Source organism: Lissotriton helveticus, chromosome 6 (assembly GCF_964261635.1).
Source record: "Lissotriton helveticus chromosome 6, aLisHel1.1, whole genome shotgun sequence".
Classification (NCBI taxonomy): domain Eukaryota; kingdom Metazoa; phylum Chordata; class Amphibia; order Caudata; family Salamandridae; genus Lissotriton; species Lissotriton helveticus.
In genome coordinates this window covers 1242572049-1242591521 of record NC_136067.1, presented here as the reverse complement: position 1 = coordinate 1242591521, position 19473 = coordinate 1242572049, and the positions used below count along the sequence as shown (strand labels likewise).

General features: G+C 44.6%; 1 protein-coding gene across 1 annotated transcript in view; it reads right to left on the bottom strand.

Annotated features, from left to right (window-relative positions):
* The window catches only part of SLC24A3 (solute carrier family 24 member 3), a 1490020-nt gene extending 1470774 nt beyond the window's left edge, over positions 1-19246 (bottom strand). The window contains exon 1 of the mRNA XM_078648964.1: positions 18735-19246. Coding sequence (XP_078505090.1) covers positions 18735-18957 — 223 coding nt within the window. The 5' untranslated portion in view covers positions 18958-19246. The remainder of the gene's footprint in view (positions 1-18734) is intronic.
* Positions 19247-19473: the final 227 nt, after the last annotated feature.

Genomic DNA, 19473 nt, shown 5'->3' with positions numbered 1-19473 from the left:
CGCTTCACACGATGGAGCTGTGTCTGGGAGCTGGATATATGAATACTATGTTCCGCGGGCTTCTGATGAGGGCGCCTTGTGCTTCTGTGAGGAAGTCGGACCTGGCAGGAAGTGTCACTTAGGAACCTAATTTTAACATTACCATGAGGAGTGCGTGTCCCTTTATTCGCTGCTAGCACCCCGCTGTGGAGCCCCCCACCCCCAGCACATATATGCAGCCAACAAACGTCACAACGAGAGCAGTGACACTAAGACCTTCACGCTCCCGTGCACGAAAGTAAACCCTGCAGCCTGCACTCTAACTCAATCTTTGTCAAAATCTAGATTTCAAAAAATATATAATCGACATTTTCAAAAATGCCAGGCTGTCCTAAAAGAAACACAAACGTGTACGGGTCAGAAAACACCCCCCACCTACAAGGGAATAAAAGAAGTGCAAAACGCAACCAGGGGGGCGACAAGTGCCATAAATCCACCAGAGAGACAACAACTACAGTCAAATCAAAAGGCGGATTTCAAGGGAAACAGCAGTAGTGTGGACAGTGTCATGAGCCCTTGCCAAAGGAAGGAAATGCTGTCCGAGTTATAAAATGCAACAATAATCTGGTTGGAGTGAGGCCCCGTAGGCATCTGACTGGACCACGGTGCCACTGCACCTACTGCACAAATGCGAATTTAAGGATGACTTGTGCACTTAGACACAGCACGACAGTGCAGTACACACGCACTATCCGTGGGTGCACAGTGTGACCAGCTGCCGTACATGGATGGAGTGGCTATTTCTGGGGCCTCGCTTTGCTCTCGCAGCGGTCCACGCTGTGTCCGTCTGTTTGTCTCGTGTCTGTCTCGGGCTCCGCTGCACTCACTCACTGCATTTCTGCCAGCACGGGCTCCGCTGCACTCACTCACTGCGTCTCTGCCAGCAGCAGTCTCACTCCTGGTCCCGAGCCCCGGCCTCTCTCTTCTCCCGCTCGCTGCCTGCTCTCACTCCCGCTCCCAGTGAGTGAGTGTTTGCTCACAGGAAGCACCTGGCTGCAGTCACCCCTGTATCCAGGACAGCGACGGGGGCTCCTTGGTGCTCTGACAGCCCCCGCCCTCCCCCAGCCCTTCCGGGGCCTTGTAAAAGCCATCTGTCTGGGATGGGAGGGAGCGGAGAGGCCACCGCACCCGGCAGACGCTCACAGATCTCGGCCGCGAGTCCGTCAGGGAGGGGTCCGTTTAACAGCCACGATGCCAGCCCCACCTCCCTCGGGCCGGGAAGGGCCCAGGCTCTGCCTTCTGTGGGTCTCCGAGAAATCAGTGGATCTGCACGGACAACTGTGGTCCGTCCTGCCAAGAAGGGGACACCTTCATTCACTCTGAAAGGAGCCAATGATTGGATGAGCAGAGATGCACAAAAGTGACCTCTCTTTACTGTTTAACACTGTACATATCCGTGTAATTAATTGGAATCCCAGACCAGTGGGTGTGTGCAGAGGGGATTGTAGTCAATGGCGTGGTTAAGAAAATAAAAACATTCTGTTGCTTTTTCATTATTTCACCTTCAGGTATCTTCATGCAGAGATTCGAAACTGGTCTACACATGCGGTATATTTTCGCGGAGGGAACCTACACGTTTGTCTCTATGCCCCGTCCTTTTCAGACTGGGGGGCGTGTTTTTGACTGAAGATGTCACTGAGAGAAAGAAACGAAAAAACACGCCCCCAATCCTAAAAAGACGGGGCTTAGATCGTCACTGGGACCTCTTCTCCAATGGCTGGCCAGCGTTTAGGAGGCCAGCCAATGGAGAAGAGGGGCGGGGTTAACCTCGCTACTAAGAGACATAAAATCTCGCCAGCGAGACTGCTCATGTGCGCAACCTACGCTAGCCGAGACCTAAAAAGCAGGCATAATTACAAGAAAGGGCCTAAGATCAATGATTTTGTCGAAAGTCTGATAAAAAACCTTATAAAGGTGACTATGGACGGGTAAATGTATAGTATTGAACATTTCAGGGGCCTGTATTCGACCTCATGGTCACAGGTCCACTTAGCCTTTCCTTCCATCTGAGGTCGATAAAATGAGTACCATTGAGTTGGCAAACAATACACATCTGTTATTTAGCATCAGGAGACCCTTCTGGGTGAACGTGCGCTTTACAAATACACGTTAGGTTATGTTTATGTTATACATAATTTTCTGGAAAATTGTGTCCCTCTTGACTGCGAGATGGTGACCGCTCCTTTTAAAACAGATATTGTGTTGATAAAAGATTGGGTTCAAACAGCACTTTGAGTGATGGACCTTTCAAAGGGGTGAGGAAATGTTCCTATATGCTTCCCACATTTTATTCGGTATCAGACTTTAAATTGTTTTGTTCTGTTATGGATTTGCTAGACTGTCACTCAGATGTGTCAAAAAATGAATATTTCACAGCAATTGCCACTGTTTTCGTCCGAGCCCTGTTGTAAAAAAAAATGCATTAACACTGAGATATTTCAAGTTCATGCATATACTCAAGATGCCAAAAGAACATTCTGCGCTGGTGCATCGTGATAGGGCCCCAGGAAAGATTCACACCAGTGGCAGTGATGGGACACTCATTGAAAAACGTGCTTTTACAACCCTGTTAGATACACAACTCACAACTATTCATACCGTACTAGTGTGAATGACCCTAGACCTTGAAACGTTGATTAATGTACAACCCTCTTCTGATTTGTCAAAAAAACTTGAATTGTGCATGTGAGAAGTATTTTTTATCACTATACAACTCCCTTCTGATGCCACATTTAGAATATAGTATACCTTTTGGAAATCTCAGTGTGAAAAGGCCATTCAAGCATCGAACTTTCATGTATTGAAAAAACGTAAATGATCTGACAGCAAATTAATTCAATATGGTGAAAGACTTTCGGTTAATAAGTTTTGCTACAGCAGTTGGAGTTGTTTTCAAAACAAGTTAAATAATTCTACATAATTATGTCGGTGTATCATGCCAGCCTAAGGCAGATGATTAGTTTAGTTAAGAAACAACAGAGGTAAAATGTGGGTGCCAATTACGAAATGAATGATAGATAGATTTGCTCTCACATTAAAAGCGTGTCATTTATAGTTCGAAGAGTTCCCAGGTAAAATAGACTTCCGCAGATGAGTTTTTTTTCACCACTAGACATTGTTTTAACACACCTGGGGCATTTATGAACATCAATTTTTTAATTAAAATGTTTACATTGGCCTGTTATTCTGATCATGATCTTTGTGGGTCAAGAAATATCTTTTAATCCTCTATGTTTGAAAAACTATAGGAATCATTCCAAGAGAATTCAATAGGTTCTACAATTACAAGACTGTTTATCAATATGGTACCATGTGACAAATAATCTAAATTGACAAAGTTGCATCATGCCTTCTCTCATGCTTCTGCCCTTTGTTCTCCCGGTAAAATATAGCTCTCTGAGCTTGATTGTATGTCTTAAATCAAATTTTGAAAACTACAACATTAAAAGGATCACAGAAAGTTCAGGGAAAGGCATTGCAAATGGGTGTTCCAAGAAAGCACAATAACACAGACACTTTTCCAACATTTCACACAGACATTGAAAGAATGAATGTCTAAGAGACAGCATAAAATGAGCAAATTATAACACTTTCCCTTCACAGCTAGAGACAACACTAGGGCTGCCCAACAAAAACTCTGGTATCAGCAACTAGCAACAACTCCTCCTGCAAATTGGAACATTTACAGTGGCACAAATTATTTAAGTGAGAGCGCCAGACATCAGTACAAAGTGAAAAAGAGTTGGCAAAGCCATGGTTTTGATGTTTGAAAAGCATACGAATTGGGTGCACCAACACTAAAATCAAACATATTGTACAAAACTGTGGACAAAACATCTGAAAAATGGATGCTACAAAAAAGGCAGGCATGGTGCTAACTGACTGATTTCAGATATAAAATATATCTCATTCATTACAAAAGAAAGAAATACACACCCAAACAGGCAATAGAGAATAAGTGAGCCTAAAGTATTCTATGATCTGATCCAAGGTGACATTGATAATGTCTCAGGCCTTTAGATGAAAGTTTCAGAGCAAAAGAAACCAATAGATGAAGGTAGATGCCTTAAACATTCTAAAAGTAAGTATAGAAAACTATGGGCCTGATTCACAAAGGTAAACTTACAGTTTTGTTTAAGTCTACTCTTTTTGGGGAAAACTGGCCTCTGATAACAATTGTTTTTATTTCTCTTGTATTGCTGCAACACTGGAGATACAGGCATAATCGCAGGGAATTGCCCATGATTTTGCACATTTTGCATAGAAATATGTTGAGCTGGGGCAAGCATGGTACTATCTGTTTAACATTTTGCTGTCTTTGGGGAACAAACTAGTTTTGAATTCAATCCGGATTCTGTCTATATTCACACTTCCAGTGGCCAATTTTCTCACAGCTATGCAAGCAGTCAGTGCTCTTCCTAAGCATGTTAATGTTTGTATTCATTCTAGAATAATTCACAAACTCTTTAACTCTGCCCTGTGGAACCACATTCCCAGCTTATGCTGTTAACATATTATTTCCTTCTACACCAATTCCTTGCATTCCAAAATGTAACCAGAATTTGCCCCATCCATAAAACAAGAATCGAAGCGTGAATTTACCCTCTTGCCTTACAACCTTTCTGAAGCTGTTCCATCTGCCCAACCATTAGTTTCTCCTTAATCTTTCTATGCTAAGCATTGAAGTAGTTGCTACAGTACTTTGCATACTTGAATATTTCATCAATACTCTTAGTCTTCCAGCACATCACACTCTACTGAATATAATCTCTGGACCAAGCCCCGAAAGGAAAGTCGATACGAATCCCCTAACGCCTTCTTTCACCAGATCTTCCACTTCACTGTACTTTCTATACATCTGCATAAGCCTCTCATAAGTACCTATACTGACTCTGTTGGCTACTGTGTTACACTCATGATTTTTGCTCAATTCATCTCGTTCTCCAGCACGTTCTGATTGAAATGCTCTATTGCTGCCTTTTATTTCTCTATCACAAGAGCTGCTGGACCATTATTAAGAAGAACTCTTGGAGGCACCTCGCCAAGCAACAGCCATTTTGCATTCAGCCTATAAATATTTGAGAACAATAATTTCAAACAACTCTGTTTAAATCCACCCAAAGCACCTCCAAAATAGTCTCTAATCTTTCAACTTTAAACTTTGAAAAATGGGTTGTGATTGCATAAAGATCAGACCTGTTCCAAGGCACATGCACATATGTTCCTCCATGTACTTCTCGCAAAGGGAATGCTGTCACAACCATTTCAATTTGAGTCCCACTTATGAACATACTTATTTCTCTTTCAGTATCATTTTTTTCTTTCTAATACCACCCATTTTCCTCCACTTATCTCTGTATGTTCTCAAATTCCTTGTCTTTTATGCAATCATTAATTAATTGATATGTGCTTGCAGAGTCAGGAGATCCATCTTCTTTACTTTGCTTTCACTCAAATCCATTCTAAAGTTTCTACGCAAACGCCTCTTTTTGTATATATCAATCTCATACTCTTCTACTAGTTCATCAAGTCTATCATAGGCTTCATGCACACACTTAGCCGATTCCTTTATTAGGTATCTCAATTCATCTACATTGTACATAGTCGTTTCTCTACATCAATTGTACCCCTTAAAATTTCTCCAAATTCAAATTTCAGATTTCCAGTATTAATTTCTCCCCTTTTTAGTTCAGTGGGCTTTGCTCTAGTAACAGTAACCTCAATAACTCGGACATTTGTGTCAACAGTAGGTGTAACTTTAATCCTATTATGAACAGTTCAAAGCAAGTCCCAAGGCACTCTCAGGCTGTGCACATGGCACTGCTATTGGATGCATATCCATGCTTCGTTCTCCTGCACCCATATCATGGGCTGGCGGGCTGGCTGCTTGTGTTTCATCAGTGTAAGAAGGAGGCCTTGAATCTAACAGATTAATTAGGAAAATATGCTTCTAATCAGAATCATTTCCTTTATCTCTCTTTTTTCTCATTTTTAAATTCATTCTCGATGTTCTTCTTGTCTGTCTCTCTAATTATAATTCGAAATACACTCGCACTCAACATTGTATGCACTCATTTCTCTTCATGCCCCGTTTCGCATCAAACCATTTGCTTACTGTATTTTTAGCATGCATCTTCATTCTCTTTCGTTCATTTCCAAATTGTCACTTGAGCCCAAGCTTCAAATTGTGTGGGTCTAGATTGCAACTTTCTCTCACATATCACAACTCAAGTAGTCAAGCTTTCTGACATTAAAGGTGAATAGGCCACGTATTCATGCATGCGTTTACAATGCATGCCTTCCCAAAGCAGGCTATATAACGAACGTGTTGTTACCACGCGTTCCATTACACTGCAAGTCATTACAAAGACTTGCTTTAGGGAAGTGCTGGAGTTTGGAATCTTATATTTTACTATTCCAAATACAGTCTGTGCAACAGAAGGTGAGGTGTTGGATTTAAAATCCAACACTGAGTTCCCTAAAGCAAGCCGTTGTAATGACTTGGGTTGTAATGGAACGCGTGGTAACGATGTGTTCGTTGTAGTGCCTGCGTTGTAATGGCACTGTAAATGCTGTTTCCCATTAAAGATATCATCTAGAGGAAGTTTCAGGTTATTGTTGCCAAATGTGATCTAATACTAATGACAATTGAAAGTCCCCAACTGACATCTTCTTGTATGCAGGAGATTCTTCGGGGGAATCTTTTCACCTTCCATAATAGGAACCTTAGGACATTTAGGATTTTTCAATACAGCACCCATTTCTCCTGATCAAACAAAACAAATGACAACCAGCCAATCATATTGTGACTATGGTGAAGGTCAATCAATCATAGCATGTCCTACAACAGCAACTGACCAATAACAGCTCAACTGATGATGACATTTAACCAATCCCTGTTCGACTCTCCAATGACAATTAACCAATTATAGCGTGCCTTGTTCGTAAAATAAACTAACACAATACATTTGGCTGCAATCAAGCCACACACCCAAACAGCAAAATCACCTTATGAGCTTAACTTAAATAAAAAAGGGAAAGAAAGAGTCTAAATCAATTTCACTAAAAAAGAGAAATAAGTAACTCTGCAGCAGTGTCAATCACACTAAAGCAGATTCTTGACCAGCGGTAATCTACCCAATTAGAGTGTTTACTCGTGTGAAACAAAGAATATATAAATACATATCAAATCGGCGTTAAGATTCATACAACCAGAAGATTCTTATTAATTCAGAAATCCCTATCAGTGTGAATGTGGCGTTTCACAAAACACACCACCACTTTACAGACAATTTCATCAATATATCTTGAAATCTTGGATTCGACTAATTTGATTATCTTAACCAACAGTAAACATAAAAATGTGATCACTTGCGTAACACAGAACATCCCTTCTAAACAAATGCAAATATGAACGCTGCCTCTTTAACTCACAACTATGACTAAAGTATCAAAATCACAGTAATCAACCTCCCTAAGGACCCACAAATCAAAAGAGGAAAACCAAGACTCTCACATGTAGTATCAATCATGTCTCAGCAGAAATTCACACTCTAAAACTGAAAGTCCCACAATGCACTTCCAAGGTGCCACAATCACTCACAATGCATTCTGCCCTAATAGTACTCATACTCCTTCTCTCTTAAGCAGCTCTGGAACACCAAAAACAATGTAATTCAGTCAGATCATGGAAATTGGGGAAAGCAGACTGATCACAGAATGATGACAAAATTATCTCTAGCTTGAACTAATAAGTTATCAATAATCTTCCCTGTACCAGCTTAAAAAAAAACTGTTGTCACTATTTCTCTCAGATAATCTGCAGGACTGAGATGAACCACCCAGTGCAGTGTCGGGGAGAGTGTTGTCCTTAAGAATAGTAAGGCAATGTGTCGCCAAAGACAAGATTTAAAACAGCATTTCAAATAGCAGTCAATCAAATGTCATTTATATATTAAAGTGCATCGGAGAATGCACAATATATCCCGCTTCAATATATCAGTCAAAAGGTTACAAAATGAATTGTCATATAAGCTCTTAGCAATTAAAATCTATGCAACATGGGCAGAGTCAAAAAATGATGTCAAAAGTGTGCAGCAAATCAACAGAGATTCAGGCAGCACCGCCCAGAGGCTTCAGAAAAGTGTCACAGAGAGGCCCAAAAGCATGGCTCTTAATAATAAATCTTACACTGGAAAGGAATGGAAATTACACAGTCAGGATAGGGTGAGCAAGATGTATCACTACAACAGCAAACCAAAATACAGCATATTAAATGCCACATAATACTCCATTCTTACACTTACTCCTAAGTGAATATTAATATGAACCCCTGACCTAATGTCATTGGAAGTGCCAGAACAAATCTGGTTACATAAACAATAAAGAGCCTCAAAACGAATAGCATACAGTGAGCAGACATGATGGGGCTTGAAAAGAAACTAAAGGCTTACTTTGGAGCTCTTTGATAAGAGCATGTCAAACAAACAATGGTGCACATTGTCTGACTTGGTGTCAGTTAAAAATATAAATACACGACTACTATTAAGAAGCAGGTATACTAATACGAAAAAGAGTCAAAGAAGGCGTGTTTGAGGCCTAGTTGGCATATGTCAGGAAAACACAGTTCTGTACATCACAGCAATATCATTCAATCTGCAATGTAGTTCATGTTAATAAGCAAATCAGAAAATAACTACATGAGTGCATTGTACCAATCTGCACGAGGAGCTCCCAATTGAGGTTGTAACTGTCACAGGCATGGGTAGAGCAAAATATTACATAATATGGCTCCTGGTCTGTGAAGCTGTCTATCACACACACATATATTCACTGAACGGCATAGACAAGGATGGGGGGAAACATGCATGTTAGAATGTAGGCTGTGCTCTCTCCGGTCCATCCAATTGACCTTCCTCTGTCCCACATCCCCTCTCTTCTCTCCTTAAGACAGAGTTGTCAAATGGCACCAAGTCTTGCCTCCAAAAGAGAGGGCTTGCTCAATATAACCCTTGAAATTTGTGGCTGAGCCAGCAGTAAGTTGTAAACTTTCCCAACCCCCACTCTTCATTGATCTATGTGTGAAGATACCATCTCCTTGTGGACACTGCGTTTCCATTTCTAAGATTTCTTTTAACGAACAGTTGTATTCTGGCACTGTCACCCATTGACGTGAGGTATAATGGTATCTCCAAGGATGTGTTAGGGTCGGGATTAGAAATAAGGTGCAGCTAGTCTAATGAAGCCATTAGGTAAACACTAGAGCCATTCTTGAAAATGTAGCTTAAATCGCAAATATGTGATCAGGCTGGGATGGGCATCTCAGCATATCCATTCACTGACATGATGTATTTTCTATTACTTTACCAAAGATTTCCATTAGCAAAGCATGATAAAACTTTGAAAAACTCTTCTTCATCTTCCAGGGAAACACAGGACTGTCCCTAGATAACTCAATCCCTCTGAAGAAGATTCAGGAGTCGAAAGCCTATTTGGGCAGCACACAAGGAGAATACCAAAACAAAATGGTTGAATAATTGAGCCAATAAATGAGATGGTCTCTCCATGATCAACATGGAGGTGGTGCAGGAGAGCCTAGATCAGGGCTGACTTGTGAGAGCATGATTAAGCCTTTCTTCACAGCAAGCAAACCGGCAATCCCATTGGCACCAAACAGCAGGACCAACCCCCTTCAGCTGATACTGTACAGAGAGGCAAAGACACGAAAGAATAAAAGCCTTCAGTGTGCGCGGCCTGCTGGCATTCTAGCCAAAGATCCAGGCACATCAAGGAGAAATTAATCAGAAAGATCAGGAAAGATGAGTAAGCTATTGAGAGATGGGTTTCCAATCGCCTGGACATATGTATTGACAAACAGCATCCCCTGCCAGGCTTATTTGAACACTGGATGTAGCACTAAAATAGCCACCTTAACACTCTCGAATAATAAGCACACTATTTTGAATGAGGGGAATTCTTGTCTCATCATATTACTTGATTTCTCAGCAGCCTTCACCACTGCTGGCCATGTAAAACTAATCCAGAACAATCGCAACATGGACTTCCGCAGAAAAGTCTTGAGATAATTGTCCTCTCTTCTCACCATTGCCAACAGTTCATAAATATTGTAAAGCACATCTCTGGAAGTGCTGTGAAGTTGCTTGTCATTCTTCAAGGCTTATTTTAGCACCCACATTGTTCAACTTATACCATGAGAAACGTTGTTAATTGGTTGAGGGTGTGGGAGTTTCCATCAACAACAAACGGATGCATCTATTTTTTCCCTAAAAACATCATCTGTCTAACAATATTGCCACCCTTGGCACCTTCCTTACAAAATCCAAACAGGGATGTCTACCATTTGCCTTACACCCAACCCGCAGGAAAATGGTGTTCCTCCTCATTACTTCCGAAAACAGAGACCCATTGCTTCAAGAAGAACGTAAAGAAGGAATCCATTACAAAGGAGTTGTGATTCTCGATTCCGCTGGAAATGGGGTTTACAGACAAACTGAATATTACAGGAGGTGTAAAATAATGAACACTGTAGTCCCCAGGAAGGCGGCTAGGAGGGCACCCGGTGAGATTTCTCCAATGCAAGCAGTCGCGTACCGTCGCGTGCGGTCAGAAAGCTGCTGCCAGGGCCGGACTGAGAACCAAAATCGGCCCTGGCAAAGTGCTCGCCCGGCCCCCTGGGGGTGCGACCTGGCTCTTTGCCGGGGCCGGTTTTCGGCCGATTTTGTTACAGGGCCGATTTTGCAGCTATGCTGCAAAAACGGCCCTGTAACAAAAACAGCCCTCAGGGCCCAAAACCGGCCCCCACCCTGGCGGCGCACCGGGGGATTGCCCGGTGCCCGCAACGGCCAGTCCGGGCCTGGCTGATGCTCAATTCGAAAATCTACTAGAGCTGCAGCAAAATCAACCTGAGAAGCTCTGCCTCTGGTGCGCCACATTGTGCCATTCGTGCTGATTTTTCAGAGCGAAACAAGCTCCCGGCACTAAATCACAATGCAAGCAGCGCAACATGCCTATTTCTGCAAGTTGGTGGAATTCCGCTAAATCTCGTGGAGTTTTTTTGTAACTACGTTGAGTTCGGCAGAGTGAAGTCAGCCCTAGAAAAATGAAAAGCTAACATTTTCACCATTTTGTAAAATACGCATAGGTACTTTAGACGAAGCCTATCACACCTTTTTCTAACCAATATATATTTTACTGTTGCTTCTGCTTTACTTAATTACTTTATACTCAGGGGTGTTTATTTGTTTCCTAAAAAATGCTTAATACTGCCAGAGTGCAGGAGTGTGATATAAAACTGTAAATAATTCATAAAGACAAAAATAAGTACAGAAATCAATGACAGCTGAGGGAAGCTAGAATGCTGTCAATTAAACTGCTGTATGCTTCTTTTCTGCTTGTGTCTTTGGAGTTTGATCTATTTTTAACTACTCAAATATATTTTATTCTTGTCATTTACTTGGAAAGTTTTTACTTGAAACACTCTATATTTACAAACTTGGAACCGCCTGGTTTGATGCTGGTTTAACATTAAGTTTGGCGCTGGGTTGGAGCAGTACCTTCTCCTGTAATAAAGCACTCATTCAGAGTTTTAAGTCGGACGAAAAAGGAGGGTACTACAATAAAGGCGTGGCTTAAAAGGCAGACCTAAGAAATCTCCACCAGAGATGTGGCCTGGATAACCAAGGGTGTGGCCTAATACGTGTGACTTAGAAGCCTGTGATTGATTGGTCCTCCCAAACTATCGAAGTGCACATTATTGATTTACTCCTTGCCGTTGCCTTTCAACAAATTACAAAATCATGAAAAGATGCCTCTGAGGTCTCTTTTCAGGCATGTTGGTACGGAATCTGCTAGAATCATAGATTAGATAGGGCTTATGTTTATCCAATCTCGCTTGCAAATAAAAGAGATTTACTTTAGTCACCTGTCACAAACTTTTTTAATGTATCTGCCAAGAAAATGTCTTTACATGAACCCTCCATGGAAGAGGAACCCAATCCACCTTGACTTATACAGCCAGTAATGTTTACATTTTCTATTTTTATTGTTATATGCTGCTGTAATGCATTAGGATCATTTTTATTGTAATACCGTTATTTGCTTATTCAATTACTATATCCTCCCCTTTCTTTTTCATTTTTCATTTTTTCCACTCTTTTCTCTCTTCCTCCCCTTTCTTTTTCTTTTCTTTCTCTGCTTTTCTCTTTGGGGCCCACCGGGGAGGGGGGCGGGGGTGCAGCACCGACCACAGACTCGTTTTATGGTGTGTCAAAGACCACTGGCCGGTTAAATTATTCCACAGCCCAAAACCAGCCCACCCCAGCCCAAGGCTACCAAACGAGCCCAAAACCAGCCCTCTTACGGTGCTGGCTATTTCCCCCCTCCTCCCTTCCCCCGCCCCAAAACCTCCCGGGGGTGGCAGGCCTCCCGCTGGTCGCCCACCCCTATTCTGATATGATGTATTATTCTTCTTTTCTAGTTTTATGATATTTAATCTTGCATTATCTGCATTGTGTTACAATCACTTTTTATTCATCAAATAAAATCTTTAAACTTAGAAGCCTGTGATTGCCAAATTGATAAATCAGGTCTCATCGGGCACAGAAAAAAAACGAAATCAGAAGGCATCAGGCTATTTACCAGTTTTTTTAGCACCATCACCCTGGGCAGTAAGTAATAAAACACTAGACTGCGTAAATTTAAAAATAAGAAGTAAGAGGTGCCTTGCCTGCTCGCCATCACTACCCCTTAGCGAGTCAAGTGTGCAAAGGGAATAACTTGATTATTCAATTGGAATTATAAATGTTCTCCATCCAGGGATCGCCAATGGTATATGACAGTATCTACTGTGTTTTTTTTTTTTTATTTCAGTAGAATTTTATTGAAAATTATATTTACATGGTACAGAGGATATACAGGATATACATGGGAGATAACTGAGACAAGGGAGAGGGGCCCCCCGGGGGGGAGGGGACGTTAGGTAGTGATTTGCCGCCGTTTGTGCACTTTATTCTCACTTCTTCTTCAGTTCCTCTTGGCATACCCCCTTCCTCCTTGCTGAATTGTCCAATTGTCTTCCGTTCCCCCGGTGGCGTAGAGAGAGAGGTAATCTACTGTGTTGTTTTGTCTCTGAATCACAGAGAGACTTTTAGTGATGTTTCATTGTAGCTCCAGATTGTGACAGACAATTTGCTCAGCTGGTGAGGACAGAAATTGAAGGTTCCATAGGGCCCTGATTCATTAGACTGTGTGAGGCATTGGCCTATATACAGCATTGACTCCAATTCTTTTCGCAGTGGCTGGGGGACTCTGAGAAAACGCATTGGCCTGACCCAAGTACTACTGTACGCATCTTATACAGGGGACGAGGTGTGTCCTTTTGGTTGGAAGAAGGAGAACAAAGTGCTCACCTCACTTATCAAGCAACATTTTCCTGCCTGGCATACTGAGTTATCCTTGCCAAGTATAAATGTAATTTTTCATTTCATTTCATTTCATTTCAAGTGGACAACTCCCATAAGCACCCACCTTCTTTTCGCCAGTTTCCTCATCTAAGACAGCCAATCCCTCTTTTTGGAGACACACAAACATGTGATAGCGCCCTACTGTCAGTTTCAGTAGGTGTTGGAATAATTGGCCTCGTTGTGTTTTAGGTGGGGACACGACTTCATGAGCACCTTGATTTCACATGCAATCTCATACGCGTGTATGTTTGGAATTTATACAGCTTTTCCACACCCCTCACTAGGCCTGAAGCGCATTAATGTAAGTACCGTTATGAGGCCAAGCTCTATAAATTGGTGTGCGCTCTCAAAGTGCTACTTAGGTCTGTCGTAAAAGCATGTTAACAAATGTTCATTTAATTAACCTTGGGCGATACAAATATGAATTAAATTCTTTACGTCAGCCGCCTGACAACGCCAGCTGCAGCGCGAGTTCATTCAAATACACGGAAACCCATAAAAGCAATGGAAATGTTTATGTATTTCTCAGCGTCCGTTAGCTTGGCCCGGCAAGGTGTTCACCGCCACAAAGCTCTGCTCCCAAACGCTTCTGTCTAGTTGACCTTGAGACAAGCCCTTCAGATGGAAACATTGTCGCGCACACAGCTTTCGCTCCCTGTCTGCGGAGGGCCTTTTATTTCTATTTTCGCTCGTTTTCGCTTATTCCAGTGCTTCGAAGCGACTAACCGCTGTTATATTAGGCCTATAACTTCCCTTGTGCGAAAAGATGTCGAAAATCCAGGAATGGGTGGGGGCGTCTTGCATAACATGAGACCAGTTGGTAGGTGGCAGTTGCCATTTTATAATCATGAAACGAGATGTTATTAGCTAGTGCCTAGAAGCCCCTTCATGCTTAGAAGGGCCGTAGTTTGTGATGGGCCATCATCCGAGGAACTCGCTTTCTCTCGCTCACTCCCACCTGGTTTCTCTCTCTCTCTGTCACTCTCCACTCCATCCCATTCCGGGGCTATCTCTACAGATCAATTTCCCTCTACCGCTTGATCTGCTTTTTATCTGCCTTTCTCTCTTTCTATGACAGTAAACTATTGTTGCCTCTGTCGCGATCCCTGTCTTCTCTCCCTCTCTCTTGTCTGTCTCACCTATCTGTGCCTCGTTATTCTCCCTCCCTCGTCATCTCTTTCTCTCTATGCCTCGCTTTTTCTGTCCTGTGTCTCTTCCATTTGCTCTCCCTCTTTTTCACTCTTTCTTTTTCTTTCTCTCTCGCTCTCTTTCTCTCTCTACTCTCAGTGCGGCTGTGTCTCTCTATCTTTGTTTCTCGATCTTATTCATTCCCTTGTCGCTATGTGTCTTTCTCTCTGCTTCTCTCTCTCTCTATATTTTCCCACCACTGTCATCCTTACTCTCTCTGTCTCTAATTGTCTTTCGTGTTCTCTTCCTCCCTCTCTTCCTCTTTATCGCTCCCTCTCTTTCTCTGTCTGGCTCTCTCTATAATCTATCTTCCCCACTCTGTTTCTCTCTTGTTTACACTATTTCTCTTGGCCTCAAATCGTTTGGAACTATGTTCCATTCAGTCTTTCGCTGTTCTTGCTCTGGGCAGTTATGCAGAATATGTGCGCGCGCGTGATATAATTTCAAACGTGTGTTTAAAAAGCCCCAAAGTAGTTCCCTTGGAACCCGACCCTCTGTTTTTTAATTCGGACACTCTCAGGTTCGTAGTTTAGCACAGACGCCTTTTTGGTTTGAGTTGCATTCTATTCACGCACTTTGCACTTTCATAGTATACAACCCTGTCAAGGGTATAGACTGTACCCAGGACTTTAAGTGGGCCGGGTCTTGCCGGAGGTCAGTACCGGCCGTTCTATAAAGCAAGTGCCGAACCGGGTCTCTATCGGGCTCTCCATTTTTTGCTCTTGGAGTAAAAAAAATCTTACATCTGCAGCAGTAGCACCCTTTTTACTACTTTTGAGGTCACTTCAAAGAGACTCCCTATATTTCTTTCACAGTTTCATAATTTCAGAACTGAAGCATTTTCAATATTCATTACAACGAAGCCATAGTTGTTGCTGGTTTATCTTACACAAACAACAACCATTGGTAAAGCCAATAGACCTGGCTTGCTGCAGGTGTAATGTTACTTGTTGCATCAGTATTATATATCTGTACGCAATGACAGAAGCATCAAAATACTAGTTGGGCGGCTCACCATGCTAATTTTTAGCTAGCGTATATTTAAGCCACACCTCTAATTACATCGACCACGCCCCTTTGAGTGTCGCCCTAGTTTTTCCATTCCACTTAAAGCCCTGCCTGTACCATCTCCTGCACAGCCCACGCGGAAACGATAAGCAGGTAGGAATTCCGCTCCGCGTGATGTATTAATGAAGGCCGTAACACTGCCCCCTATAGTCTGTGAGGTAGAGGGGCCACAAACACTTCAGGCGTTAACAAACCATTCAGACGGCCCCGGGCAACCCAAGGCCAATGGATTTCAAAAATATCTGTGTGCTATGAGAGGTTCAGAACACTTTTTTGGGGGGGTGGGGGGGCATCATTTGGTGTTACCCCAATGCATCTACATAGTACACATGCTCCTGCGAAATACTCGGCAGAGCTCACAACCACGTGACAGGACAGCAACTGTGTCAACTCCGGCTCTCAGCTGGGCAGCCGTGGGACAGAAACACGCCGCAGGGCAGGATAGCGTCACACAGGCACAATGTGTGCGCAGCGTGTGGAAATTCACACAGCCCCCCGCTCCGGCGGGAAGGCTGGAATGCACTGACTTTGCACTTGTGCTTGACTGAATCGCTGACAGACAGCATTGTGGAGCACGCACCGCCCCGCTGGGTCTCTGGACGTCGTTTTAAAACAGCCTAGCCTTTAGGGTTTGTTTGGAGATTCATACAGAGATGGGGGGCCACATATCCACAGGCGTGTATGCACCCCTATATACACACATGCGTTAACCTTGACGAGCACACAAAGACAGACATCGTCAGCAGAAGAAAGACACACAAGGACAGTTACAGAGACAGACCCCCCACCCCCCTTTAAACACAAGTACACGCCGATGCACAGAAACGCTGCTTACCAGCACACCCAGATGTACGCTGGCAGACCCACAGACACGCACGTTTTAAAATGCGACAGCTTGACACAAGACACATTGCACAGGGCGGATGTCACTGACAAACTCTGAAGTGATTCGAAGGCGAAATACGTTATGCGGCCTCACTGCAAGGGGCTACAGCCAGTGGCGTTGCAAGGGCTCATTGGGCCATACTTCAAGCAAGGAAAGTCCCCAACCTCTTCCCTGGCTCTGTTGTAAAATACGAATCTATTAACTATTCTGTTTTGGGCCCTCGTGCCCATAGGACCCGGTGCCACTGCACCTGCCGCATTACTCCTACCATGGTTGCCGTCCGCCCCGGATGTACTCGAATATACCGCGAGCGGGTTTCTAGGAAAACGAAACTATGGCCGCTGGAATGAAAGAATGTACAATGTGCTCCCACAGCTACCAGGAGGCACTATCTTGGGTAGCCCATTCCCAGTGGGTTATCCCTTTCTAGTACACGCTGCAGCGGATGTCCCCACCATACACGCATGTCTTTACTAGGCTTCGTGTTCCTCGACAGCCACGGCCTGTCAGAGGAGGGAGAATGTGTGTGGAAAAGCTGCCTCGTCATGTTTGTGAGAATGAGCATCGCAGAGTCCCGCTGCGGCACGTTTCCTGTTACCTTCTCTTTTCCTAGCGCCCTGGACTGGGCTCTGTGAGAGGAGACATATCTGCGCTCTCACGCACCTCAGCCCTCTTGAGGGCCGCAGAGGCGTTGGAGCCCTGACATTCGCACCAACATCGAATAGTTTTATTTGACGATGCGTTTTAAAATCCAGGCTAACGGACTGAAATCAAAATGTAGCCCTGGCAACACTTTTCCTTGCAGCCCATTGCAGCAGAAAATCGCGAATAGAATAGGCCATGACATTGGGGGCATGGGTAGTTCATGACAGCGTATTCTGATCTGAAAGCAGCCCCTGGCCTGCAGCCATCCAGTGAATGGGAAAATGGCCAGGCCAGCCCTACAAACTCTACATGGGACGGAAGGGTCAGGGCACAAGGGGTCACTGGCAGTGCACTGGCCCCGGGATGACTCTCTTGTTTAGGCCCCATACCGTTCTCACTGAGCATCCTATAGCGGAGATGTCCCTTCCCAATATAGAACACGCGGATTGCCATAACATGTTTATTGTACCCCAGGAGGCCGCACTTCGAAGAATCGATTGAGCGTTCCCCTCCTACCTCTGCATCAGGTCGTGAACACCCCCTCCCCTCCCATTTAGCCGATGCACTCTGGGGCACACCGCCAGTGGCGTAACGTTACGTAAGCCCCCGAAGTGAGGGGGGCGGGAGAGCTCTAGGGCCCCCCTTCAGAAAAAGTGGTAGGTGGTGAGACGGGTATTGGGGGCCCTCCGTGTACTTTGCGGGGGAGGGGGGGGGGGGGTCACGTTTTGTTACACTACTTAACACCGCTGCTGTTAGCTCACAAGTTTCCCCAAAAGTCTCTCCAGCCGCCCCTGCCAAAACTTGAGCAGCGTAAACCCAGCGGAAATATGGTGAATGTGTTTCCAAGAAAAAGAGCGAGTTGTTCATGTAGGAGGGCACGTGACTTGAGGAAACAACTCCAGGACCTCTGCTGACAGGTCTGCTCTCACCAGCACGCCGCCACCTCCAGGGAGCTCTGAAACTGGGGCAAGCAAAACTAACCACAAGCTTTCCGAGAGGCTAATTTACACCAGCATAATGTCCTTATCCCTTCAAACGCAGACCGCGTTTGAAGGGATAAGGACATTATGCTGAGGGGACCCAGACAATGTGAAAAACCAATAGTAGCACGCTGAGAAAGAGGGGCAGTGGTGAGTGGCATGTGTGTGAAGAGTCTGACATGTAGGGAGAGTGGTGCCAGTCAGTCAGTCAGAATAACTTTATTTCGCCGACATGATGAAGGCATAAAAGTTTTCTACATCTATAAAAATATATAGGATAAAATATTCCACATCATTACAGTACCATCATTTTAAAGATACAATAACTATACAGTTTCAAATGTATGATACAAATTCATGCTTGTGGTGCCATATGAGGTCTTGCCCATGCTGGGCCAGCATGGACACCTACTGCAGGCACACACCGGATCCCACAGCCAAACTCACCCGGTTCCTCTGCCCAATGGGAGAGCGAGGATGCGAGCAGCAGGAGGCTTCCCATCAGGCAGATCTGTCCCAGCAGAACCTCTTTCCTTTTCCGGCGACCCTTGCTCCTTTCCTGCTTCATCAGCACCAGCATCCCGGCGCGGGCACAGGACGGCCGCCCGCACTCTGCGCCCTGGCCTGCAGGCGGCGTGCTCCCCTGTGCCAGCCCCGCGCAGTGATCCATGGGCAGCGAGCGGGCTCTGGGCGCTGCTGCGGGAGCCGAAGGAGCCCCCCTCGGGATCGGCCGAAGAAGAGTGCACAGGGCGAGCCCCAGCTCCCTCTCCCAGCCCGGGCAGCCGAGGTCCCTAATCCGCGGCGATCAGAGCGCAGAGGTCACGGTTCTTCCGGCGGAGAGCGGCAGCGGCGTGTGCCATGGATGGACCCCGGGAGCCCTGGACGCTCTGTGCTGCTCGTGGCCGCCGGTCCTGTGCAAGAGCCCGAGCACGGGATTAATCCACAGTGCAGCTGTCTGATCAAAGAGCCTCGGAGAGGGAAACACGGGGAGAGAGAGAGAGCCCGAGTGAGGAAGAGGAGGCGGAGGGAGAGAGGGGGAGGGAGGGATGCACTCGCACTGCACGCGGAGGAGAGACCAAGCACAGACAGAGGCAGGTTACAGTCCAGCCCAAACTTTCCGATCACTAATGCATCTCCTCTGGGTCCGCAGGCCTCCCCACTGGACGCATCCAAGCATGCCCTTCTC